The following is a 23,625-nucleotide window of genomic DNA, read 5'->3' as shown; positions in this document are numbered from 1 at the left end:
AAAGACAAATAAGAACAGTTTCTGGCAGACTGTAGAAGTTCAATTACTCACCGACTATCAACAAGAAGGGAGAAAAGCATGGAAGAGTTAGAACACCCAGTGAAGGACTGAAGCGGCGAATGGGGGCGCACCATCATAATGTCTTATGATATCCTGAGGAATTGTTGTCGTGAAGCTGTTCACTAGAATGGGCACTGCTCGACCAGCAGTGCCAAAATTTGGTCTCCTGACCCCAATGGTAGTTATGTGATCTGAACGATCGGCACGATCAACGAGGAAAACATGAAAAGACGGGTTGGTAGCAAACCAGAGATCGAAGGTGCCTCCCGCTGGGTACCTCCAGCACCGCCACGCGCTACACCACCGCGACCACGCTCTCCAGATCCCCGCCCGCGACCGCGACCGCCTCGAGTGCCTTCGTGGGAGCCTCGCGGTGCGCCTCTTTGAATCGCGGGGGATGGAACCATTGCTTGTATTGGTTTCTACGAAAGAGAGAGACAAAGAGAAGCGAGTGGAGGTAGAAAGAGAACGCGCTGGAGTTGGAACCGTGTTTGATGTGGAGTGTTTGATCAGGTTTGATCATATTGACACCTTCTTACATGGCAGGCTTCTGATAAGATACACAGACTACTAAAACTACAATCTATCGACCACCGCGGTATTTACTCCTCGGCGTCGGCAGTCACCTGTACCCCAGCTTTTTCGAAGATCCGCTTTAATTCCTTCTCCCTATGTAATTGCTGTACATCGTCCGAACCACCAATGGATGTCCCCCTTACAATGACGTTGGGAAAGGTCGACTTTTCAGTCAGTCTCGTCAGAATGGCTTTGATTTGTATCGAGTCATCTAACAGGCCAAGGTCAGACCTGTTACCACAGGAAACGTTATCGACATACCGCGTAGGTCAACTTCAATCACTTTTGGTGGTGGTCGAAGGCTGTAAGATTCGAGGAGTTTCTTCGCTTTTGCAGAGTATGGGCAAAATGACTGCGGCGATCATGATCAGTATTGAAATGCTCATATCAACAATGCTAACCTTGCTGAAGACAACGACAGGATACTTCTCGTTCAACCTTTCCACTTCCTCAACCCAATTAACCTCATTTTCCTCTCCAGGGGCATACAACGTCAGGTTCACCGGTTTCGTGGGGTCGAACTTGGGCGACTGGCTCAATACATGTTGATGCTCGTGATCATCGTTCGTTACGAGGTGTATGAGGCCATAGATTTCGTCCACTTCGACCGAAGAGAACCGGAGTTTCCCCTTCATGATATGAGCGAAATTCCCCTTGGATAAAGGTACGCCTGCATCTCTGAGGACATCTGGCAATTCCAATTCCGAGGTTCGGACGAAGAGGAGAAATATGATGAGAACCACAACGATGAGAGCAATCAAGCGCCTGCGCCGAATGGTTGTAGTTGCAAGGCTGGCCATGATGGTTAGAAACGCCAGTCCTGTCCTAAGTACTTAGTGGCGGTTGCCGTTGAGAAGGAGTGACACGTCCCTCACATCCCCAGTTAAGACTTTTATAGGTATAATACGTGATCTGAGGCTCGAGCACACTAGGCACGAGAGGACCGTGGGTTCCTCCAACCACAACGTCCGTCATCGTCATTTGTCTGTTTCCTGAAATGTCTTCAGCTCCTACACGCCGTGTAGAATACGTCTTATTCGATTTAGATGGTCCGTGGTCAAACTGTCATCAGTTTCGTGAGGCTAAGCACGATTCATTCATAGGCTTGATGATAGATTCAGAGAAAGTCTACACAGATGTCACTAGTCAGTCCTCCTTCCAGGACCAACCGCATCACCCTAGTGAATGTGGATAATTGCGATTAAACCTCAGATGATATTCTTGGACAGTATGGAAGGGAAATGACATGGCAGATTAAAGCTGGGTGTATGGGAAAGCGTAAGGTCCTACTTATAATTTGACTAGTTATTCAAAGACGTTTTGTAGCGGAACGGGAAGCTGCCAACTACCTTCTGTCGTTTTTCCCTGACATCGATTTGCCCTTGGAGTCGTACCTTCATCAGCGTAACGTCCTTCAAGACCAACGCTGGCCTACCGTGCCTCTTCTCCCTGGCGTTCGCAAACTAGTCCTTCATCTGAAGAAACATAACATACCCATCGCGGTCGCCACAGGCTCCCGACGACGCAACTATGAATTCAAAACCGGACATTTGGGAGAAGTGTTCGATTTATTTGATGGCAAGATTGTCTGTGCCGATGACAAACAATGGGATCTGAAAGGGAAACCCGATCCCGATATATTTCTAACAGCGGCAAGGGAATTACTGGGGAGAGACGTTGGGCATCCTCGAGGCCATGCAGTAACCCCAGTACAACTCGAGCAAAGAAGTAGGGGACTGGTGTTTGAAGATGCGATACCTGGGATGCAGGTGCGTATTCCTGTATCTCACAACATTGGGACTCATACTTGCACCTTGAGGCCGGAAAACGAGCAGGGATGTCTGGTAGGTTTCAGTAGTTTGTGTATTATTTCTTTCACTCAGGCCTTGTCTTCTAGTAATTTGGGTCCCTGATTACCAGCTCCTCAATGTCCCTTACGATGGCATAGAGCGTCCCGATGAAACACTGAAGTCGCTCGAAGACTTTATACCAGAGAACTGGGGACTTCCGCCCTACTATACTTAGTTATGTGCCGTGAATTGCACAGGCTAAGCTTCTCAACGAACCAAGTCCGTGTTTTAGATCAAGCAAAGAATGCAAATGTGCGATATAGACTATACAACTATCTGAGATGTGCTCTTCCCTGCTTCTCCCCCCGTTGGAAGAGTGACAGAGATTGCCATAACACCCTTAGAAGTCGTGAGCTTGAGGTCCACCGAGGACAGAGTCTGCGAAGGATCCGAAACAACAACGGCATTACTGTCGATATCATAAATGACAGCAGCGTTGGAGCTCGAACAAATGGTGACAGCCGCGTCGCTCACGACAACACAACCACCATTTGTTGCCCAGTACACAACCATGATAGTCTGCGATGACTTATCAAATAAAGCTGATACGGTTCCGTCATTCTGGACGGCATGCAGCTGTGCAGTGTTTTTTCTCTGCATAAATTCATCCACGCTTGCTGTTCCGGGGAATGTAGAATACGCGATCGAGGAGGCTATCGTTTTGTGGTGAAGCCATGCAGCGTATAGATCGACGGTCGTAGGAGGCTGTGTGGAGATGCCAATACCAGACCAGTTCCCCGTCTTCGGTCCAACATTTAAGGACAATGTGGCCGCATCATTGGTCTCGAAGCTGTAACCGACCCCGCCGTGCCATAACGTGCTGACGTTGGTGAAATTGGTTACTTTATTCTCCTCCAACCTGACTTCTTCGGCGTCGACCAATATGGGACCAGTATGACGCCTTTGGTCGAGAACAGAATACACATCAGCCGTTGTGGTCGAACTTATGTTCGAAACCATGACATATTGCACGTTATCACCTAGGAAGAACCATGCCTTCTGGAAGTGTAGCGATTTGGTATTAGGGTTGGTGTAGCGCATTGCAGCGAGACCAGTTGTACCAGTGGAGGCCCCGCCAACGAAACTTTCTATGCCATGAGCCCCAGCTTTTCCGCAATTGAGAGGTGTGGCCGCGTAATCGGTCGTGATTCCTGGAATAAGATTCCAGTCCCATGAAGCAGCTATGTCTTCGTACTCGTCACCAACAATGTAGTTGTACTGAGCACCATCCGCCAAGTGGAAACCCAGAGGCTATAGCGTAGATTAGTGACAACGTGATTGAACAGAGACAAAATAGCACTCACATTCTGCGAGTTCGTACACTCGGTGTTCGTGGTCCGCTTTGAGAACATCTTCACCGTCGAGACATAATTACTTCCTCTGTGTACCTATGCAAGTTACTTGAGGAGGTTACGATGGATTATGAAATTATAACACTTACAATATAATCATTGGCGTAAAAATGTCTATTTCCAACGAGCTGCCCAGCATTGACACCTGAGGTATTTTGAGATAATTGTGAAAAGTGTGTCAGGGTATCAGATTGCCATTGCTCTCCCAGTTGACCGATTTTGGTAAGGTTGAGATTGATGCTTGCAGTCGCTCTAAGAGGACGATGAGTCAGTCTATCTTGCATCATTTACAAGCAGGACTTGCTGAGAATCCACGACGGGAAAGCTAATGAATCGCCCAAGTGCTGACTAATAACAAAGTCAAACTGAATGTATCGACAAGACGCTGAACAACGTACGAAGTCCCAATGTAAAGTCCCTGTCTGTGTATTGCGATAGATCATCCATGAATCGCCGTCAACAAGCAGTTCCATGGCACTCTTGGAAGTCGCATTCGCTGCAAACTGAGTTCCAGCAGCAGCGACTTCCAGGTCAAGGACATCATTGGTACTGCAATCATTCAAATCTCTTAAGAGCCTTGAAACAGTCTTGCACCGAAAACTCACTAGTCTTTTCCGTAGTTTCCGTTGTAAAGTAAACCGGTGTGTTGTCTGGAAGAATGTTAAAAAGGTCGTGGCCTCTGCAACCCATCAACGACATACCCAAAACTACCATCAGCTTTGATGCCGTCAACCCTTATACCAGGTTGAATCTGTACTTCGTTGTGTATTCTTTGGTATGCGTCCGTAATCAAGCTAACATCTTGGTTGAGGACCCCATTATCGATGCCAATTTTAGCAATGTCAAGAATATTGGCTCCTGCCAGAAAGCTGAAGTCTCCCTGGAATGTGCCATATGAACGAGCGGTCATATGAGTGCAATTGCTAATCTGGGAGGGTGCCAAAGCGTCCTCCATCAATAAACACGTCGCTGCAACCTGCATCGGCGTTCCAATGACCTGACAGGGGGTCAGTTGACGCTACGAAAATAAGGAAGTGACGGTACATTGCTAAACCAGTTAGTGTTCCACAGGGTCTGATCATTGGAATCGCATGGACAAGACGATGTTCCACCCTCAGTCAAGCAGGCCGGATTCTGAAAGTCGCGATTGAACCACCAGTTCATAGATATAGAGATGATGGAAGCAAGAGTCGCGTTTCTGACATATTCGTCTGTGTTTGGGAGGCCACCGTGCCAGGCGCTTGCCATGCTAACTGGGAAACGGAGTCAACAGTGAGAGTGCTATCAACTTTTGACTTTGCGGACACTCACCTAAGCGGGTCCAATGGTCTTGGGCGGGCCAATTTGCACGTTGTGCAGCACATCCAGTAGCATAGTTGACGTCAGAGAACTTCCCATCTTCTCCGAGCAACGAGAGCCTATGGGAGCAACTTTAGTCTGTGCAACACAAAAGAGCAAAGAAATAAAGACTCACCACAATGGAATATGGACATTTTTCTGAGAGCCGATGATAGCATCTATACGCCCCTGGCGTAATATTCCGAGGTCAGATGCAGTTGCAAGCGTAACCGTAGACGTGGAATAGGAATTAGTTTTCCGAGAACGAAGGCTCTGTGAAGGGGGAAACGTTTCCGAATAAACAGATAACGAGAAAAACAGAAGCACATAAAAGAGCGAAGCGGGTAAAAACCACATTGCTCTCATCCTGAAATTCGGAAGAGAGGTCAGGGTATGAAAACGGAATTGTTTTCTGGGAAGACATCATGTAGATGTCCCTTAAATACTCTTGAGTTCGTATCCACAATGACATTGAATAGTCGGCTGCTGATGTGTTTATTAATGGATTCTTGAATGAATGACTTTGAGGAGTTAGCTTGAACAAGTGTGATGCGCTCGTCCAGCGCTCATTCGACTTTGAAGGCTCTGTTGGGCTATCTCGGGCAATTCCACGCGTTTCCCCTTTCGATTCGAGTAGGGTCGACAAGAACGAGTACTTTAAGGTAACAGGTTTGCCCTCTAGGCGCGAGCGGGGATTCCTCCGAAATAGCCAAAGATGGAACGAATCCCACGATGTCACAGCTCGAATGTAAGGTGCCATTGGCTCCCCGCCGTTAAGCAAACCTGATGGCCTAGTCTTTGAATATGCAATCTGTCCTGTGTTGATTGTCGCAACAAGCTCGGCGTGGATGAACAACGCTACTCCAAGTGTTGGCTACTCATGACGAGAGGCACTCGGAAGATGGCGTGCTCGCAAGAAGTTCATCATATGTCTGACAGTATAAGAAGAGAATAAAAAGAAAAGAACTCCTCCTCTGATTAGTCACGAACCCCAGACTGCAAGATGTCTACCAGCACAGTAGCGCAAGTCGCTGAAGAGCTCTCGTCCAAGCTGAACTTGAATGGCGTCTCGCTCAAGAAACCTGATCTGCCCAAGTGGGAAGCACCAAAGATCACCGAGAGAGAGGTCGAATGGGCTGATATCTTGACGGTGGACTTGTCGTTGTATGAAACCAGGAAACAAGAGCTGATCAACACGATCCAAACCGCACTCGAACGCGACGGCTTCTTCTATGTCGTCAATCACGGCATACCGCATGAAAAAGTGTGTTGATAACCAAGAAATTTTGTTCCCACGTTTCTAAACCTTGCGCAGCTGCAGCGGCAATTCGATATCGGCCAACACACCTTCGATGGAGTATCTAGAGAAGAAAAGGAGAAGCATATTGCTCCGATAAAGGAAAGGGGCTCTTTCATGGGATACAAGCTTCAGAACTACTGGGAGATCAACGATGGAGTTCGAGACAGGATCGAGCACTACAATTTCTACCAGAACCAGTAGGTGGTGTGTTCACATTTTTTTCCTTCTTACTTCCTTAACGTCATTATGTATGTACAGTATCGACCCCATCACTCGCCACCCTCAGCCTTTACAACCATTTGTAGAGGAAGCCAAGGCATTCCTATCGGTAAGGAATGAATTATTTTCGTCCTGCTAGTGCACAAATTCACACCCATGCGTATTCTAGGACATCCGCCAAAAGGTGTTACGTCGCATTCTCAATCTCATCGACGGTGTTCTTGGTCTGGAGGAGGGCTACCTATTCAGGCTTCACGAGGACGATAAAGGTCGCACCGGAGACGATGTAAGTACTATACGTTTACGAATCATCGGTCTCGATACTATGTACTTATCATTCATTCCGAATCAAAGCTCCTCAGGTACATGATCTACGATCCCCTCACCTCTGAGGAGTCCCAAAAGACCAGAGGCGTCATGCTCAATGGTCACACCGACTTCAACAGTCTATCCACGCTCGTTTCCCAACCCGTCACTGCCCTTCAAGTTCTCATGCCCGACAATGTCTGGCGATTTGTGAAACACAAGGATGGAGCCCTCGTCATCAACATTGGCGATCAGCTCTCGTTCATGAGTGGAGGCATCTTAAAGGGGACGATGCACAGAGGTTCGTGTTTTCAGTTCGTTAAATTGCCCCGTTTCAGTTTGTCCAAATTGACAACACATGTCTAGTCGTAAGTCCTCCAGAAGATCAGCGACATTATCGCCGACTCGGTGTATTCCACTTCGCACAATTCATCAATGGCATTCCTCTTAATCTCCTTCCTTCGAAGAAAGTCTACGAAGAGGGACATGTCATTTTCGATAACGAAGTGCCGACAACGGACCAGTACGTGTAGAAATCTTCCTTATCTACTTTGAGAATGAAATCGACCAAATTTGGTCGCGTTTACTAGATGGGAGGCGACGCGGGTCAGGAACTATGGCACTGCCAAGTTTATCAAAGGAGAGGAATATGATATCGAAGAGATTGCGGGAATTCAGGTCAGTCAACTTAGGTTCATCTCGCTATACCTCTGTTTTGCTCAATAAACCGTGCCTTGTAGTTACGACATTACCACTAGAAGTTCGGGAATCGTGTTCTATAACCTCCATAGTAACCCTACATAGCATCTCGCGTTACTGGAGAGAATATTTGGGGAAAAATATTGTACTAGGACTCGCCGTTCTAAGCGTACGCCGTTTTACACAAGTTGGTAAACGATTCTGGGCAGATGAGTCTTTCGTGAATACCTAGCTGATTGAACGAGTCAAAAAAATAATATGGCAAGTAAAAGTCCATCCCGTCTACCAAGAGTCACAATTAAAAAATGAGTCCGAGGAAGCTATCTATATGTATGACCGTATGCATGGTACAGAGAGGAAGAAACAGAAATTGAGATGTATAGTGCGGGGAAAAATATGTGGATGATTCAGTACTACAGATGTAATCGAGTCCAAGAATGCGTGAATATGTGAAATATGTGAGTCGGGCATGCAATGGGTCATAATGAGTAACGCGAGATGGATACCAACGACAGAAACGGAACGAGATTATGATAGACAGGGACGGGGAAATTCAGAAAGAATAAAGTAGCAGATTCATCAAAGTGGAGATCAGGGAGGGAAACGCCAAGGCCATCCTTATGCCTACAAGTAAGAATCCCTGCAAGATCCCCTTTTTCAGATACCAAACAACAGATTTAAGAAAAAGGATGAGCAGAAAATTTCAAAGCGTAAGAAAATTTTGACCGCTTCAAGAGTCACGGGAGACGAGGCTGGCGCCGTCCGGGATGTTTCGAACCTAGAAGCATACTCGACTCAGACGACCAATAGTCAGAATCAATCACCAACTTACCCCAAGCACTGGCCTTGAATAATCCTCTTCATCTCTCAAGTCTTCCGAAACCCGCTCTTCCCTCCTCCTGTCGAGAATCTTCTGCCGAAGCCCAGGGACCAACCTGCCATCTGAGCTCTCAGCAGAGTACTGCGAGTCATTACTATCCTTTCGCTTTGCACCAAACCTGGTTTGACCAACTACCTCAATCTGCTTATCGGGGACCACTTTCGAGACTTGGTTGTCTACAGACCTCCGTGGGTTTCGTGGAGGCGGCGTAGGAGGTTTAGCTGACGCTGTCCCGCCGCCAGTACCAGTCGCAGAAGGAAGAGTCTGATTCTGAGCTTGCCAGAAACCAGCGAGAAGCGGTTCGTAACTAGATGCGGAATGACTGCCGTGATGTCCATGTCCATGACCTTTCTCACTTTCATGCGGTGAATGAGGACTAAACGCACCCGGAGGCGGTGGGCTATACGTCCTTGCGGGGATATACCCTCCGCCTGGACCGCCTATCGGAACAGGATGGCCGTGACCAAACTCTGCGTACGGATTGTAGAAATCACCGTTAGTGCCGCTAGGGCCGTTGGTATCGTCGTTGAACAAGGTGGACGTCCTGTTGGAAATGGGTATAGAACCCATCGTCGACCTGTGAGCCATTTCCGGTCGCGAGGTAGGCCCAAATTCGTCGTCGTCTAGAGGACTACGATTGACGCCAGCCACAGCGAGTGCAGCATCGTGCTCGCTGATCTGCCTACGCCGACGCCGACAAATGTAGAAGAATAAGAAGAGGACTATTGATGCCGCTGCGAGACCGACAAGGACAAAGACCGCCGCGACGGCGCCGGTATTTTTGAAGAACCTGCGAGAAGCAGAATAAAGTACTCGTAGGGAATAAAACTCCTCGGTCACTCACGAGTTGTTACCTCTCCCGTTATTTTGCGAGCTTAGTGTAGGATTGGCGCCAATTTCCGTGATGGTTGTGACTAAACCACCAGATAATGTGGAGGTTGAGATCATGGTGACAACAGAAGGAATGGAAGTGGTCGTTCTACCAGCACTATCGGTGGTAGTGATGACGATCGTAGTTGAGAAAGTAGTTCTAGAGGCAGCTTAGAGGCATTCGAGAGCAGAAGAGAAAGAAAATTTACGTGGGGCTTATAGCGGATGGAAAGTTGCTTTCTGGACTAGAACTAGTGGTCTTGACTGTAGGGATCGTCGTGGTTGTGGTCGAGGATGAATCAGTGGATGTCGATTGGGTGGTGGTAGTAGTAGTTGAAGACAATGAGGAAGAAGAGGATGAGCTGGATGATGTTGTAAACGATGAAGAGGATGACGATGTTGTCAAGGTAGATGTCGTCGTTGGGGAGGTGGAAGAGGTGGAAGAATCGGAAGAAGAAGTGGAAGTGGAAGTGGAAGAAGTGGAAATGGAAGAAGTGGAAGTGGAAGAAGTGGTTTCTGTTGAAGAGGTAGACGAGGGAACTGTCTGAGTCTGGGTGGTCTCTGCAGTGGTTTTTGTTTCCGACATCGTTGAGGAGGAAGGGGAAACGGTGAATTTCGAAGGTGAAGTAGTGGTGGTGGAAAGTGTCACGGATGAAGCATTCGTCGAACTAGAAGAGAAAGAACTAACGTAAGGTCAGAAACAATGGATCCACAAAGTAAAATGAAAACGTACGCAGAAGGCGAAGACATAGATAGATCCTACAAGGACCGTGAAGTGAGTCTGCTGAAGGGAACCGGCAGCCTGCTCATCGCAGTTTGCCTCAAAGGCGGATAATCGACACAGCCACTACGGCCATCCACCACCGACAACAACGTTAACAACGTGCACAATAGTGACAATACACAAGCTCATATTCGACAACGTAGCAAACCTTGACCTTTGGTGGTACGTTAGAGTTCCAAAATGCTTTTGCCAGAACGAAAAACAAGCAACAAACGAGAAATGTGCTGTCGGGGCATTGAGGATGATGAGTCAGCAGTGAGTCGCGACTCGCGACTCGCGTCCGCGGCGGCGTTCCGGGGATTCACTTAGATAATCCGTCCTCTTCACCCGCAACCTTCACTTCATGTTCTCTCGGTCTATCAGGGCTACTCGTCTTATATCTACACGGAGACTCATCAGTGGCCATGCACGGTTCTATGCACGACCAGTAAATACCCCAAATCAACAGTCGTCTTCCACCGAACCCTCCCAGTCGAAGTCCAATGAGCCCACAGAGGATAAGTCTCATAAAGGGGAGTCATCTGTATCCGCAGAGCAGGCCGAAAACCAGGGAGAGAATGATATAAAGCCTCAGAAAGGTGAAAAGACTGAGAAGGAATCTCTTCCTCGAACTCTTGAAGGTTTTTTCCAGCGTGTACAGCAGCAGGCAAATCGTATAGAACAGGAGGGCCGTCGTCTGGAACAGGATGAGAGTAAGAAGGAGCAATCCGACAAAGGATCCGGAGACCATAAATCTTCCAAGAAACCACCACCACCACCCCCCAACGGGGGCAACGGTTTCAATACTGCCATAAATTGGATAACAGGTCTCGCTATCACTCATTTCATTTTCTCCAATACTTCCGCATCAAATTCAAAAGAAATCACATGGCAAGAGTTTCGCACCGCTTTCCTCGACAAAGGCTTGGTTGACAAGCTGACGGTCATCAATGGAAATAAAGTCCGAGTCGCACTACATTCTAATGCTACTGGAACCATGTACCCGACTGCCAATGTCGGACATGGTGACTATTACTTCTCTATCGGTAGTGTGGAAGCTTTTGAACGCAAGCTTGACGAGGCCCAGAAGGAGCTCGGCATTCCTAGCCACGAGCGGATACCAGTCGCATACACGGACGAGGTCTCCGCGTTCCGAGTCCTTCTCGAATTCGCACCTACGGTAGCCGTGATCGGATTCTTGTATTGGTTGTCACGGAGAGGTAGTGGCGGTGGCAGTGGACTATTCAATATAGGAAAAAGTCGTGCGAAGCTGTTTGACAAGGAAACGCAAGTGAAGGTCCAATTCAAGGACGTTGCTGGGATGGATGAGGCCAAAGAAGAGATTATGGAATTCGTTCAGTTCTTGAAGGAGCCCCACAAATACGAGAAGTTGGGAGCTAAAATCCCCCGGGGGGCTATTCTGTCCGGTCCTCCAGGAACAGGAAAGACACTATTGGCAAAGGCAACAGCAGGTGAAGCATCGGTTCCCTTTTTATCCGTATCTGGATCGGAGTTCGTCGAGATGTTCGTCGGTGTTGGTTCATCTCGGGTTCGCGACCTGTTCGCTTCAGCACGGAAGCACGCACCCTGCATTATCTTTGTCGATGAAATCGATGCTATCGGAAAGACGCGGGAGAAAGGACGAAGCTTTGGTGGCAATGATGAACGGGAGTCTACTCTCAATCAGCTTTTGGTGGAGATGGACGGATTTGGCACGCATGAACACATTGTCGTTCTGGCAGGAACCAATCGTCCCGACGTCCTGGACCCCGCCCTCATGCGTCCTGGTCGTTTCGACAGACATATAGTCATTGACCGACCCGATGTCTCTGGACGTAAGGGTATCTTCCGGGTTCACTTACGCCCACTCAAGTTGCACGAGTCTATCGGGGACATCGACTCTTTGGCACAAAAGTTGGCGGTACTCACGCCTGGTTTCTCGGGAGCGGATATTGCAAACGTGTGCAATGAAGCTGCGCTTCGTGCCGCAAGACGTGGAGCCGAATCTATCTATAATAATCATTTCGACGACGCAATAGAGCGTGTCATAGTTGGTTTGGAGAAGAAGAGCCGGTTGTTGAGCCCCCATGAGAAGAAGACTGTAGCATACCATGAAGCTGGTCATGCTGTTGCAGGATGGTTTCTGGAACATGCCGATCCTGTTTTGAAGGTCAGCATCATTCCTCGAGGTAACGGTGCGTTGGGTTATGCGCAGGTGAGCCCGCTGTAAATTTTACCTGTTGATAAGGTTCTCATCGTAATGTAGTACCTGCCTCCCGACAGATACCTTCTCTCTAGCCCACAGCTTGGTGACCAGATATGTGTCACCCTTGGGGGTCGTGTCTCTGAAGAGATCTTTTTCGGAGTCGAAAACATCACGAGCGGTGCTCAAGACGACCTACAAAAGATCACTCGTTATGCATTCGAAGCTTGTGCTAACTACGGAATGAACGAAGTGATCGGACCTGTCAGCTATGGCGGCGATCGGGGAGCAAAGGAGGGATGGAACAAGCCTTTCAGCGAGAAGACTGCGGAGACCATCGATAGCGAAGTAAGAAAAATGATCACGTACGTGCTCCGTCCCCGTTCACCTTCCCCAGACAACTGACAATGACGTAGGAGCATGTACGACCGGACGCGGAAGTTGCTCACTGACCATAAAGAAGATGTGGAGAACGTTGCAAAGCTTCTTCTTGAGAAGGAAGTCCTGACAAGGTATATTTCAATCTACTTTCTCTTCAAATCTGACCATTGTACGTTTCTAGAGAGGATATGATCAGACTCCTAGGAAAGCGACCGTTTACTGGACGCGAGGACGACATGGACAAATGGTTAGATGAGAACCGAAATAGTGGCGTTACTGCGCCCGAACCTCGTTCAGAACCGTCTCCACCACCGACTGAGGATAATCCTCTTCCAGGTTCTCCTGCCGTTGCATCTAAGTCTCTGAACTGAGTAATAACTAGATCTCTTCGTTCATCCCTATAATGCTTTTGTATTATTTATATCTAGGGTAGTCATGTAGATCACACTTGAGACTCTTCACTAGTGTAAGCAGCCTAATAAACACTCCCTTGTTCAATCTCAACTTGACGTATATAATACATGTAGATGATACAGAAAGTGAACATCTGTTGTTACATCCATTACTGAGCGAATGCGCGGCGATATACATCTACGCCGACAACTTGTGCGAGCCCTTTCAATGCCTCCCTGAGCCAATCCTTCACCAGCTCAGTCTCCTTACCCGCCACTCGGACTATAGTCCCTCGTCCGCCGCCATGACATGTTATCGGACTCAGAGACCATAGGAGATCCGGTGGTGCAGTGAGCTTCATGACAGATATCTTCTCATACGCAGCCGTTAACTCCCGAACGACATCTTGAATCTGGGGACCATACAAAACGACGTTTGCATAGCACGAATATGGCGCCAGTCTTTGTGCCAACGATCGTTTTGACGAATGCCCATTGGTTTCGGCTCCTTCCTCTTCTAAAAGCAGCCCGTCTTTGGCCAGTCTCACGGGTCGTGAGGTGAAGCCATCGAGAAATATTTCGTTGAGACTGTAATACCTTGAAAACGACCATTCCTCTCCTCGGGATTTCCGACCGGAGGTAATCCAGTCCAGGAGTACGAGCGTGGCGTCTTGGGCAAGATGGAAGGTCTGGAGTTGCTTGTACGAAGCAGAACGGAAACAGGTGACCGGATCGGGGAGGAGGTATAAAGCGCCCTTGGAAGAAACGGTGAAATCCATCTTCTGAATAGTTGCCCCGGCATCAGTGTTTAACTCGATGGGGGGTAAAGGAGAGTTTATGTGCTTCTGTTGTAGACGAGTTGTAAAGACTTTTGTTGAGCCCTTGCCGTTGTGGTTAGCTTCCGAAAATATGCCAAAGGATAGTAACCCACCTGAGATAGCAACACCAAGGAACTTTGGTGGTTGACCTTGACATTTAAATGAGTCCTGTCTCCTCCAACAAGGCCACCTCCGTATGACAGAATATACACAATGGAGATATCTGGCCTGGATGAGACGCGAGCAGAGATAAGTTTGAGAGGGTATGTAGAAGACAACTCGGATAAAACAGCACTATTTCCATGTAAAAATGATGCTATACGCCCGCATCCAGCTTCGAGTTTTGGGATTGAAGTCGACATGGGGACCCGATGTAGAGATGCCACTGGTCGGAACGCATCAGGTTTATAAAGGATAGAAGCGGCAATGGATGCCTGAAGTAAACAGCCCGTTAGCTCTTTCAATGGAGACCTGAAAGCTAGTGGGAAGTGCCAAGGCCATGCTTTGATCGGTGCCTCCCTGGGTGCAGGGTATTGTGTATGTCAGCAGGTGAATGAGAGTGCAGAAGAACATGTATTCCATACGCGAAAACCGTACATGTCGAGAGAATTATGACAGAAAGAACGTGCCCTAGAATCATCGAGTAGAGATTGAAACAAAATAAAATAAAAATCATAAAGAACGACGGAACGAGAACGAAGAAAAAGCACAAGATATCTCTGTACAAAAGCAGTCCTGATGTAGAGATAATTGAAGGTTGATAAAATAACGAGAGGCGACTGGGAAGCATGCAATGCAGCAACTCATTGGTACTTGCGTGTAGCAAGAGCCCGGATTTCATAGAGATCCGCTCTTTCAGGATCATGGAGTGATCCCTGTCTGGCAAGAACATCCTTCCATCCTGAAAGCTCCGAGTAATGTCGTTGTTCAGCGGCTCTACAACTCTGAACGAATACAGCGTCGATGTCAAAGGTGATAGACGCTCTTGACCCGCGATCACTGTCAGACTCTGAGGGTGACCGGGTACGACTCCTTGCGGGACTTGGAGGGTCCGTTAACTTGGACATGGATGTTGACGTTCGACTTGATTCCGATGGTGCGAGTGATGTGAGACTTCCTCGTATTGTCCCGCCTTTGGCTTCCCAGCCATCACCATCTTCCTCATCGTCGGCAAGGTTGGCAAACACATCGGGCTCATCTTCTTCAGGCGGTAATGTCGATATCCAACACATTCGTTGGGGATCGAATATCATGTTTCCCACTATCCGGGCGCCTGAGGCGAAGGAGCCGACAGGTGATCCAATGGATGATCCAGTCAGATGAGTGATCAGGGCAGGTCGGGTGGAAGTAACCACCGCATCAAATTCACGAAGTGCCTGTTCGTTGCCTTCCCACCGTAAGCTTTGGGGGTTCCACTTCATTTCACCCACAACTGAGAGGTCAAAATCAGAACTACGTCATGGTACAACTAAAGGTGTGTGCCTTACCTTTTGGTCCCCCGGCACCTCCGAGGTTACGTATGAGGGTGGGCTTTTTTCTGCCATGGGACGGAGAAGCCACCTTCTTTTTCTTGGGTGGTGATCCAAAGGCGGTCTTCAGCGACGAGAAATCTGACCGAGAAGGCTTCCGATTCCAATTGTTTGATGTGCCAAGGACATCTGCGGATACAGTGATAAATAAAAGATATGTACACATGGACGAACTGCACTTACCTGTATTGGTCCCAGAAGGTTCTCGTCGTTTCTTTCGCACTGTAGATTTATCCGGAGGTTTCGTTGCAGAGTATGTGCCGCCTGGGATCCGATTTCCGTATCCTTTAGGTTGCACACGGAATCGGCTTTCCTTGTCACAGTCAGTGGGGAGATCCTCAATATTGTCTAGTTCGGTACCATCTCCGTAAGTCCGCGCTCGCCTAGGTTTACGTAGTACTTTGGGTGCAGGAGGTGAGTTAACAAGTGTTGCGCGAGAAGATTTCAATGATAAACTAGAAGGTGGACGGGGTAATGGTGAAGATGTATTGCGGAATGTGGGTGATGGAACGGCCGGTGATGGCGGTGCTCCCCAGACTGAAGAGAGAGCCGGCCTGGCCCGTGTAGGAAAGGTGGGCATAGTAAGTCGAAGAGCAGCAGTGTTAGAAGATGGCGTGGAAGGGCGAGTAGGGGGGACTTTGAACCGAGAAGTCGTGCTTCTCTGCGTCTTTGCTCTGGAGGCTGCAGTGGGTTCCTCGTAACGAGCTTTGGTTGTGCTAGTCGATGTCGATCCCGAGCCTGATGCTTGAGATTGACTCTTATCCATAAGAGAGGAGAGTGATGCCTTTCTAGTGAGTTTCCGTGTTGGAGGCGGTGTAGGGGGTTTGAGACCTGAATGCGATTTCTGTCCGCGTAAGCTTCCAGGTTTCGGGGCTAAGAAGGAGGACGTCGACGGTGATGGGGTCTGTGAAAAGGTCTGGAATGTTTGTGAGCGGGTGGGAGGTTGCAAAGGAGGCGAGGGTGACAGCCTAAGCTTTTGGAGCTGACGAGCAGAGGATGGTGGTGGATTGACTGGGGATTTTGCTCTTTCAGGTTTTAACCTTGAAGGTGGCCTCAGATTGACGTTGGGTCGTTGGGTGGGTAGGCTACGACTACGTTGATTATGTAGGCCTTTCGCTCTCTGTTGCTGAGCGCTATGAAGAAGCCGGCTGGGGCTAAGATCAACGTCATCGTCAATGACCAGACCCATCTCAAAATCATCCTCTGGATCGGGAGGTGCCACCTTGACCTGTTCATTAACAAATACGGTCACCCTCCTTTGCTCAAGTATTTTATTGAGTTTGCGGCCACCATGTCCTGATTCAAATATTTCGGATGGGATTATCAGACCTTCAACGTCATCGTCGTCTTCATCGTCTGTTTCTGTGTCGGGTAAAGATGCGGAAGAGGCAGAGGAGGTGGAATTGGATGACGGTGAAGCGTCAGCGAACCCAAGAGACGAATAGGCGTCGGAAGACTGTGAAGATGACGTTTGGTCTTTGTCGCCCCACTCAAGAGAATTCTTCGAGGAACGGTGATTGAGGGACAAAGGGGCGAGTGAAAGGCGAGTGAGGTCGGATGGTAACGAGAAACCATCTTCGAAATCCTCATCAATGGGGTCTTGGTGTTTAAGCTGGGGTGGCCGGGGCATGATAGTGGCTGCCTTGATGGTGGAAACGCCCTCGTCATCGTCTTCATCGTCTTCAGAATGCTGCATAGAAGGCTGTGGTGGACGGATGGTGATCACTCCGGTCATGGTGGAGGGAATGAGATCGGAGACAATAGAGGTGGAAGGGGTTCGTATTCTGGCGCTGCCGGTTTTGCCCAAGTCCATCTCAAGGTCCCAGTCCTCCTCGTCATCGTCTTTGTCCGTTATTGAATGCAGCGGCTGGCCCTCTGGAATATCAAAATCTGCATCTGGCCACTCCTCACGATTGGAGTCTACGAATGGTGCTGGAATTGTGGGCATGATGGTGGGTGGATTATAAGGGGAAGTATGGTAGGAATGAGATACTGATAGGGAACGATTCAGGGAGATGCGGGAAAGAAAGGAAGGAAAATGGATAGAAGAAAGTCAGAGAGACTATTGAAAGAATCTCGCTTTCAATCCAAGGAAAATATTGGCGAGCAATAGACGATGCTGCCTCGTGCACATAAACAATAAGTTCAAGCGAGATCCTCCGTGACAAGTCCGTGTTACTCTGTCACCCTCCGACTGGTGTACAAATACTAATAAATAGAACACCTATACCGCCACTCAGTATGGTTTCAGCCGCTTCAACTCCCTAGAATTGAATTCTATCTCATCCTCCAAAACCCCCTCGATTTCCTTCGTATCATCCTCATCCCTTTTCCAGTCAGAAACAACCTCATCAATTCCCCGGCGCATGCGAATTCCACGCTCCGTCATCAACTCAGCTAAACTGTTCAACTCCCGCCCGGTAAACACCGAGCGTAAGGGAACAAACGCAAGGAGATATAACTCTGTATTGAGCAACTAAGCACACATTTATAGAACAGTGCCACACTGAATTACCTTTTGAAAGCGGACACTCGCCAATCCCTCGGAAGAGTAGTTTCTTCGCTTGCACCAAGCATTTTGACCGAATTTCTAATTCAATAAACAGCCTCCATATAACTGCACTTTTCCGTGTCCTGAGCCGTGGAAAGCTTTAACAGCATATCGGATGAAATTTGTTCCAAAGAAATCATACCTCTCATGTTCAACTGCCGTCGCCAGACTTGATCGAGTTCGCTCTAGCTCACTCTCCCACTGTCGCCCCTCCCACCTCGCAATCCACAGTTCCTGAACTCTTCTTGAAATGTCCTTGGTTGTTGGTCCACTATTTCCGAGTAAGCTACGCACACGTCCCCAAACACCCTGGCCCTTCTCGCATTCAAGGAATATCCCAAGAATTACTGAATTGCTAGGATATTTGTCCAACGCCTTCTCAACCTGATTCCTCAGTAACGCGGGTGGCATAGGATTCCTCAGCCGCGTTCCGTGGGTATGAAGGAAGAGTAATACTTGAACCGACATGCTTTCATGTGCCACATGCCCCATCCTTACCGCCTCCAGTCTTTCATCAAATATCTGTTGGCACGACGCCACGCTATTCGACGTGAGTAACTCCAACAATGCGCCAATCATCGTCCAAGCCTCCACCTCTTTCCAGGTCTCGCTGTTTAGAGCTTCTCCTACCAATATGCGTTTCGCTCGCAGAAACGCAACACCCCCGCGACCCTCAACTCTCGCGGCTCTAAGAATGACAGACAAGGCCTCTTCAAGCTGACCTGCCTGCCATTCCATTTTTGCCCAATCCCACCAAAGCTGACTCTCACCAAATCTACGCTTTGAGGTGGAGGTCGCGATGAGAACCGTTTGATAAACTTTGCGAGCATCATTCAGTCTGCCTCGCATCCGTTCCAACTGCGCATGAGCTCCCCAGTGCGGAAGGGAGTCCTGGGCCTTTTCAAGAAAACTTCTAGAGAGTTTGAGTGCACTGAGTATGGGAAAGACATCATAAGCTTAGAATACGTCAACGAGAGACGAAATACTCGCGATTTGACATTAATTGCGGCTTCGAATGTCAAAGCTAATATATCCCAGTTTACGTCCCCCGTCCCTGATCTCAACTGCGAGAATAACCTTCTAATCTGACTTATATCCAGACCATGAAGGTCTGTCTGGTCCCACAATCCGTGGTTTCCGAAAACTGGTTCGAGAGGATCGAGGCTACCCCAAGTCCAGTTCTTTACAGGGCCAAAGCTATTCGCATACTCTTTCTGTCGCCCAACAATCACCCCTGATACAGAATCCGTGGTGAGAGTGTGACGGATCGGAGGTGGAAAAATAGCATCCATGTAACTCGGCAGTGCCAGATGGGTTAGACACCACCGATCATCAAGCAAGTCGCCGTCAGAAGCTAAATAATCGGGGAGTCCAGGGACATGAAGGCCGACAAGAGCCAGCCATGCAAAGCGGAAGGCGTCCTTTGCCCGGTCACTTTGGGAGGAGAAAAGGAGTTGACGGAGGTCAGAGAAAAGAATTGTACCATAGGGATCATCGGAGTCATCCATGGACCGCAAGGGCTGACGCCGTTGCTGGTCCGTGAGCAATTCGATGATCCCCCATTGACGGTAAGGATCAAGGTCCGTTCGCTCAATGATGTTCGAAGGCATGGAAGGATAGTATTGGTTTTCATCCCTGTGAGAGTGCCAATATGCCCATCCTTTGCACCCAGCTTCTCCTATGCGAGGAACTTCCGACTCCCAGAATTCTTCGAGTGCATCGAGCGCATTTTCGATCGGTAGCCCGCGGAGCACTTGAGGGAACTCGAATAGACTTGATGTGATCAGTACCTATCGGCTTGAAGAAACTATGCTTGCTCACAGTTCTGCTTCCGCTTCGAATAGGGCTGTCGCACGCTCGGGGAACCCTAGGAATCATGTTAATGATTTCAAAGAGAACGAATATTGAAACTGGGCTTGCCTGCTTGTTGGCATGCTACCGCTACTCGCCAAAACACTCTGACCTTCAGCATATCGTCGTGTTCAGAATCGTCCAGAGTTGATATTATTCGGCTCGCACAATCAAAAACACCTGAGATGTCGATCCCTGCACTGATCCTCCACTCCAACCATTCCATCGAGATGTCCGCATCGCCCAATTCGAGTGCATGTTCCCATTCTTCTGACAGTTTGGGACGGGACCAAATCTCCGACCCTGCCCACAAATACTTGAGGCGCAACTGTTTTGACAACGCGTTCCTTGGATGAGCAGCCATGGCCCTCTCCAGGACAGAGAGAGAGATATCAGCACGAGCCCTGGTTGCACCTTTCGACTTCACGTCAACTGTCGAAAGGGTTCGAGATAAGAGGGCTAGCCAACTGGAAATAGCAGAAGGGTTTGCTGCTATCTCTTGCTCGAGCGTTTTCAAAGTCATTTGATGCGAATTCTCGTGATGAAGTTCTGAATCCTCGTCGTCTGAGAGACTGGGACTCTGGTCAGAATCAAACTCAGAAACTGAGTCGTGGTTGCCTGCTTCCTTCTCAATGGTACGGTAGTCTGGAATAGACTTCGTGTTTGATGGCAGACGGAGAAAACCATCGAGCTCGCGATAGATATCGCTATTGGACCTTGCGCTGAGGAAGCGAGAAGGGGAGACAGCGAGCAGTTTTCGAGTTTTTGGATCCGTCAAACTTGGTAGCTGTCATGATTGACCTAGGTATTGTTCCAGGCATTAAAGACTGAGCGGACATACCTTATGTCGATCCATTCCAACTTCAATGCCTGAACCAGAGTTTGAAAACACAGTCCATTGAGGTGATAAACCAAGAATCTTAAATCTTTCTACCGTCTATTCCATAATTAGTGAATGACAGAAGAAGTGAGATAGCGTACTGCTGATGACATGGTATTTCGGAATGTCGCCTTTGTTGGGACCGCCGTATTGGAGAATCAGGGGATCGCCCTTCATATCTGAGTAGAAATAACGAAGTGAGGCATCTCTGTCGCTCTGAACACGGGCGTCGTTGTAGTTGTCCCCAGCATTCGATGACAGGGAGCGGTCGCGTTTCCGTTTCTTCCGTTCTTTGTCGCGTTTTGATTTAAGCTTGGCTTCCTTCTTCGAGCTGCGCTCGTCGATGTTGGAACTAGGCTCCGATTCGAACTCAGGGAATGAATTAAAGGAAGGGAAAGATGGAAATGATGGAAATGAAGGTGCAGACATCGTAGGAGGCGCCTTACAACCAGCATGCAGTGGAAGAGAATGCGCGAGTGATCTCTTTTATGTACCACCATCAAATTTCGCATTAAGGGTTGAATACAACTGGATTCCACAGTCAAGTCCAGTGGACCCTCAAGAGGAAAAGGACCTTCAACCTTCAAGGCTTCAACAGCGTGCACGCACTCGCACAATCTGTAGAGAAATCAAGTTACTTGAAGTCACTTCTAGAAACTAAATATATTTCCAACTCTGCTGTTGTTAACGACACCGTCAAATTCATTGCTACCCTCCCTGGTTCCCCAGCGACCTAGCGAGCTCTAATTGGCTGCAGAATCTGGAACGCACCAAAATTATAACTCGGTGCAAACACTCGTTAAAAGGTCAAGAGAAAGATATGAAACAAGGAGCAGGCCATACCAGGTCCTGGATGGGATGGTTTGTACCGAGTTGAGGTCGCTGGAAACACGGCGAAAGTGAGTGTGTATGGAACATGCATAACCAGACTACCCCCATCTTCAACCAAACCTCGCTCGCAGTTTCAGAAACAATGGGTAAGCAATCGTCGACCTTAGTCTAAGCCCTAGATAGAACCAATCCCCCCGTAAACTTGAACTCAGTCTTGAAAGGCAACTCGGCGCGGTGAGATTTACTGGAACCTCAGGAATGCTGAGCTCAAAGCTTTTGGCCGAGTCCAACACATATCGCAATTCCGACTTCTTCAAACTGAAGATCATCAACTTTATAGGAACGTATTCCCAGTGGGCAGCCACCTCTTCAACGAGGGCGAAGCGGTCAAAATCAAATCGGTGGTGGCTGCAAGTGCACAGCGAGAGAACACAAACTAGGGGTGCTCATCATCAGTGAAGTCCATTTAGATGACAGACGACACGCTCGGCGAGAAGGATTATCTGGTAGATGCTTGAAGATAGTGTTTTCGGGATGTCCAGAGGACAGGCAATGGCCTTGAATACCGAAACAGAATTGCGACTGACCGCAAGGGGGCCGTGACGGTCGCTCAGGAAGAATTAGGAATGCAACTAACAGAATGGATGACACAAAGCCAACTAAGGAGTCAGAACCGAGGAATATAACACAAAAGCCTTCATAAGTATCGGCCAACTTCAACTTCAAGGAGATCAGCCAAGAGCTAAAGCGCTAATCTCCCACGATGAGGGCAGAAGAGAATTAGGTAATAGCCCAAGCTTTCAAAAAACTTCACAAGGACCATTCTTTTCTGAATTTCACTCATGCGACCACTGACAGAAGACGAATCCAAGGCCCTCTTCGCAAAACTAGCGAATTACATCGTTCGTTGCATTGCTCTCTTTCTTTCGTGTCATGCTCAAAATCGCAAAGGGCAAGAATCTCATTCATCTCATCGACCGGCCAGACGAACCATACTGCTTCAGGCTACACAAAGATCGAGTATTCTATGTCTCCGAATCATCAATGCGTTTAGGAGTATCTGTCGCTCGCCCCAACCTTGTCAGTCTGGGAACATGTTTTGGTAAATTCAGTAAAAGTGGCAAGTTCAAGTTGCACATAACGGCATTAGACTACATTGCCCAATACGCCAAGTACAAGGTTAGTGGTCATCCCCACTTCTTCAACACCATCGTACTGACCAGCGACATACAGATATGGATCAAGCCCAACGGGGAGATGCCCTTCCTATACGGAAATCACGTATTAAAAGCGCATTTGGGTCGGATCACGGAGGATACACCGGAACACCAGGGAGTCGTTGTTTATAGTATGAACGATGTACCACTGGTATGTTTCGATTAGATTCTACGATTACCAGTGCTCTGATCAGATCTGCAGGGATTCGGAGTAACAGCTCGGTCTACATTGGATACCCGAAAACTGGACCCAACCTCCATACTTGTTTTTCATCAAGCGTGAGTTAGGGATCACAGCATGTAACTTTCGCTTTCACTCATCATTGTCCAACACAGGGACGTTGGGGAGTATTTGCGAGATGAGGTGAGCAAAATTGAATCGAGATATTAGGTCCTCCATCTTACTCACGGGGCTTACTAGGAAACTCTGATCTGAACCGCTCGCCCACTGTCCTGTCTTTATTCTTGCCGTCCCAGACCGCATTGCTATCACATTCCCTTTTACTGCTCCAATTATACTGTAACCCACTCTCCCGGTTTTGAAGTGCTCGGCCGCGGTAATAAATCTCATGCTTCTCATACACAGGCGTATCTTCCCGTCATAAACTCATAGCTGTCCTCCATATAATCTATGTATTCACTATTCATTGGTACTTTGGGTTCTTTGTTGCATTCTTCGATTAACATAGGTGGCTACTGGCCAGCATTTGACTACATCAGAGGGAAGGTCTACCAATCTGTTTCTGAGAATATTTGACT

General features: G+C 48.3%; 11 protein-coding genes across 11 annotated transcripts; 4 read left to right on the top strand and 7 right to left on the bottom strand.

The window, feature by feature from the left end:
- Positions 1–87: 87 nt before the first annotated feature.
- Positions 88–467, bottom strand: E1B28_000954 (uncharacterized protein; the record flags this gene model as incomplete). Its single annotated transcript, XM_043146844.1, has 2 exons — positions 88–251; positions 308–467. The coding sequence occupies 2 exons, from the start codon at positions 465–467 to the stop codon at positions 88–90; spliced, it is 324 nt and encodes a 107-aa protein (XP_043015549.1).
- Positions 468–662: 195 nt separating this feature from the next.
- On the bottom strand, positions 663–1,436 carry E1B28_000953 (uncharacterized protein; the record flags this gene model as incomplete). The annotated part of the gene is made up of 3 exons (XM_043146843.1): positions 663–847; positions 898–988; positions 1,038–1,436. 3 exons carry the CDS (start codon positions 1,434–1,436, stop codon positions 663–665), a joined length of 675 nt encoding a protein of 224 aa, XP_043015548.1.
- Positions 1,437–1,576: 140 nt separating this feature from the next.
- On the top strand, positions 1,577–2,749 carry E1B28_000952 (uncharacterized protein). Its single transcript, XM_043146842.1, has 6 exons — positions 1,577–1,685; positions 1,740–1,781; positions 1,849–1,914; positions 1,963–2,405; positions 2,456–2,480; positions 2,534–2,749. Exons 1-6 carry the CDS (start codon positions 1,634–1,636, stop codon positions 2,659–2,661), a joined length of 756 nt encoding a protein of 251 aa, XP_043015547.1. The 5' UTR covers positions 1,577–1,633; the 3' UTR covers positions 2,662–2,749.
- Position 2,750: 1 nt separating this feature from the next.
- On the bottom strand, positions 2,751–5,633 carry E1B28_000951 (uncharacterized protein; the record flags this gene model as incomplete). Its single annotated transcript, XM_043146841.1, has 10 exons — positions 5,313–5,633; positions 5,150–5,256; positions 4,883–5,091; positions 4,540–4,835; positions 4,444–4,488; positions 4,237–4,387; positions 4,143–4,186; positions 3,928–4,090; positions 3,791–3,874; positions 2,751–3,737 (listed from the first exon to the last, which is right to left on the bottom strand). Exons 1-10 carry the CDS (start codon positions 5,540–5,542, stop codon positions 2,751–2,753), a joined length of 2,316 nt encoding a protein of 771 aa, XP_043015546.1. The 5' UTR covers positions 5,543–5,633.
- A 432-nt stretch (positions 5,634–6,065) lies between these two features.
- On the top strand, positions 6,066–7,811 carry E1B28_000950 (uncharacterized protein). The gene is made up of 8 exons (XM_043146840.1): positions 6,066–6,440; positions 6,492–6,673; positions 6,735–6,804; positions 6,865–6,981; positions 7,050–7,302; positions 7,368–7,524; positions 7,592–7,679; positions 7,742–7,811. The coding sequence occupies exons 1-8, from the start codon at positions 6,180–6,182 to the stop codon at positions 7,757–7,759; spliced, it is 1,146 nt and encodes a 381-aa protein (XP_043015545.1). The 5' UTR covers positions 6,066–6,179; the 3' UTR covers positions 7,760–7,811.
- A 597-nt stretch (positions 7,812–8,408) lies between these two features.
- Positions 8,409–10,280, bottom strand: E1B28_000949 (uncharacterized protein). The gene is made up of 5 exons (XM_043146839.1): positions 10,184–10,280; positions 9,660–10,133; positions 9,425–9,610; positions 8,533–9,370; positions 8,409–8,478 (listed from the first exon to the last, which is right to left on the bottom strand). Exons 1-5 carry the CDS (start codon positions 10,198–10,200, stop codon positions 8,431–8,433), a joined length of 1,563 nt encoding a protein of 520 aa, XP_043015544.1. The 5' UTR covers positions 10,201–10,280; the 3' UTR covers positions 8,409–8,430.
- A 270-nt stretch (positions 10,281–10,550) lies between these two features.
- Positions 10,551–13,302, top strand: E1B28_000948 (uncharacterized protein). Its single transcript, XM_043146838.1, has 4 exons — positions 10,551–12,428; positions 12,480–12,781; positions 12,833–12,928; positions 12,979–13,302. The coding sequence occupies exons 1-4, from the start codon at positions 10,578–10,580 to the stop codon at positions 13,166–13,168; spliced, it is 2,439 nt and encodes an 812-aa protein (XP_043015543.1). The 5' UTR covers positions 10,551–10,577; the 3' UTR covers positions 13,169–13,302.
- Positions 13,303–13,359: 57 nt separating this feature from the next.
- E1B28_000947 (uncharacterized protein) lies at positions 13,360–14,369 on the bottom strand (the record flags this gene model as incomplete). The annotated part of the gene is made up of 2 exons (XM_043146837.1): positions 13,360–14,070; positions 14,121–14,369. 2 exons carry the CDS (start codon positions 14,367–14,369, stop codon positions 13,360–13,362), a joined length of 960 nt encoding a protein of 319 aa, XP_043015542.1.
- A 441-nt stretch (positions 14,370–14,810) lies between these two features.
- E1B28_000946 (uncharacterized protein) lies at positions 14,811–17,484 on the bottom strand (the record flags this gene model as incomplete). Its single annotated transcript, XM_043146836.1, has 3 exons — positions 14,811–15,439; positions 15,495–15,665; positions 15,720–17,484. 3 exons carry the CDS (start codon positions 17,482–17,484, stop codon positions 14,811–14,813), a joined length of 2,565 nt encoding a protein of 854 aa, XP_043015541.1.
- Positions 17,485–17,772: 288 nt separating this feature from the next.
- E1B28_000945 (uncharacterized protein) lies at positions 17,773–21,247 on the bottom strand (the record flags this gene model as incomplete). The annotated part of the gene is made up of 8 exons (XM_043146835.1): positions 17,773–17,999; positions 18,052–18,170; positions 18,230–19,018; positions 19,078–19,860; positions 19,909–19,954; positions 20,008–20,725; positions 20,780–20,868; positions 20,920–21,247. The coding sequence occupies 8 exons, from the start codon at positions 21,245–21,247 to the stop codon at positions 17,773–17,775; spliced, it is 3,099 nt and encodes a 1,032-aa protein (XP_043015540.1).
- A 1,198-nt stretch (positions 21,248–22,445) lies between these two features.
- On the top strand, positions 22,446–23,581 carry NIP7 (ribosome biosynthesis protein nip7). Its single transcript, XM_043146834.1, has 6 exons — positions 22,446–22,551; positions 22,601–22,828; positions 22,883–23,017; positions 23,069–23,145; positions 23,203–23,230; positions 23,288–23,581. Exons 1-6 carry the CDS (start codon positions 22,492–22,494, stop codon positions 23,300–23,302), a joined length of 543 nt encoding a protein of 180 aa, XP_043015539.1. The 5' UTR covers positions 22,446–22,491; the 3' UTR covers positions 23,303–23,581.
- Positions 23,582–23,625: the final 44 nt, after the last annotated feature.

This window comes from Marasmius oreades, chromosome 1, assembly GCF_018924745.1.
Source record: "Marasmius oreades isolate 03SP1 chromosome 1, whole genome shotgun sequence".
NCBI classification, from domain to species: domain Eukaryota; kingdom Fungi; phylum Basidiomycota; class Agaricomycetes; order Agaricales; family Marasmiaceae; genus Marasmius; species Marasmius oreades.
Note: the sequence above shows the minus strand (reverse complement) of the source record. Positions and strands in the feature narration are given on the sequence as shown.

Bases quoted from the DNA above. Each gene is read 5' to 3' on its own strand.
- E1B28_000949 (XM_043146839.1), bottom strand. The intron at 9,611-9,659 runs GTAAATTTTCTT...AGCTGCCTCTAG, and splicing joins CCATCCGCTATAAGCCCCAC to AACTACTTTCTCAACTACGA. The intron at 9,371-9,424 runs GTGAGTGACCGA...TGCTTCTCGCAG, and splicing joins AACGGGAGAGGTAACAACTC to GTTCTTCAAAAATACCGGCG.
- E1B28_000950 (XM_043146840.1), top strand. From the start codon at position 6,180: ATGTCTACCAGCACAGTAGCGCAAGTCGCTGAAGAGCTCTCGTCCAAG. The intron at 6,674-6,734 runs GTAGGTGGTGTG...ATGTATGTACAG, and splicing joins TACAATTTCTACCAGAACCA to TATCGACCCCATCACTCGCC. The intron at 7,525-7,591 runs GTACGTGTAGAA...CGCGTTTACTAG, and splicing joins GAAGTGCCGACAACGGACCA to ATGGGAGGCGACGCGGGTCA.
- NIP7 (XM_043146834.1), top strand. From the start codon at position 22,492: ATGCGACCACTGACAGAAGACGAATCCAAGGCCCTCTTCGCAAAACTA. The intron at 22,552-22,600 runs GTTCGTTGCATT...AAAATCGCAAAG, and splicing joins CAAAACTAGCGAATTACATC to GGCAAGAATCTCATTCATCT. The intron at 23,018-23,068 runs GTATGTTTCGAT...TCAGATCTGCAG, and splicing joins GTATGAACGATGTACCACTG to GGATTCGGAGTAACAGCTCG.
- E1B28_000952 (XM_043146842.1), top strand. From the start codon at position 1,634: ATGTCTTCAGCTCCTACACGCCGTGTAGAATACGTCTTATTCGATTTA. The intron at 1,915-1,962 runs GTAAGGTCCTAC...GACGTTTTGTAG, and splicing joins AGCTGGGTGTATGGGAAAGC to CGGAACGGGAAGCTGCCAAC. The intron at 2,406-2,455 runs GTGCGTATTCCT...TTGCACCTTGAG, and splicing joins ATGCGATACCTGGGATGCAG to GCCGGAAAACGAGCAGGGAT.
- E1B28_000948 (XM_043146838.1), top strand. From the start codon at position 10,578: ATGTTCTCTCGGTCTATCAGGGCTACTCGTCTTATATCTACACGGAGA. The intron at 12,782-12,832 runs GTACGTGCTCCG...ACAATGACGTAG, and splicing joins GAAGTAAGAAAAATGATCAC to GAGCATGTACGACCGGACGC. The intron at 12,929-12,978 runs GTATATTTCAAT...GTACGTTTCTAG, and splicing joins GAGAAGGAAGTCCTGACAAG to AGAGGATATGATCAGACTCC.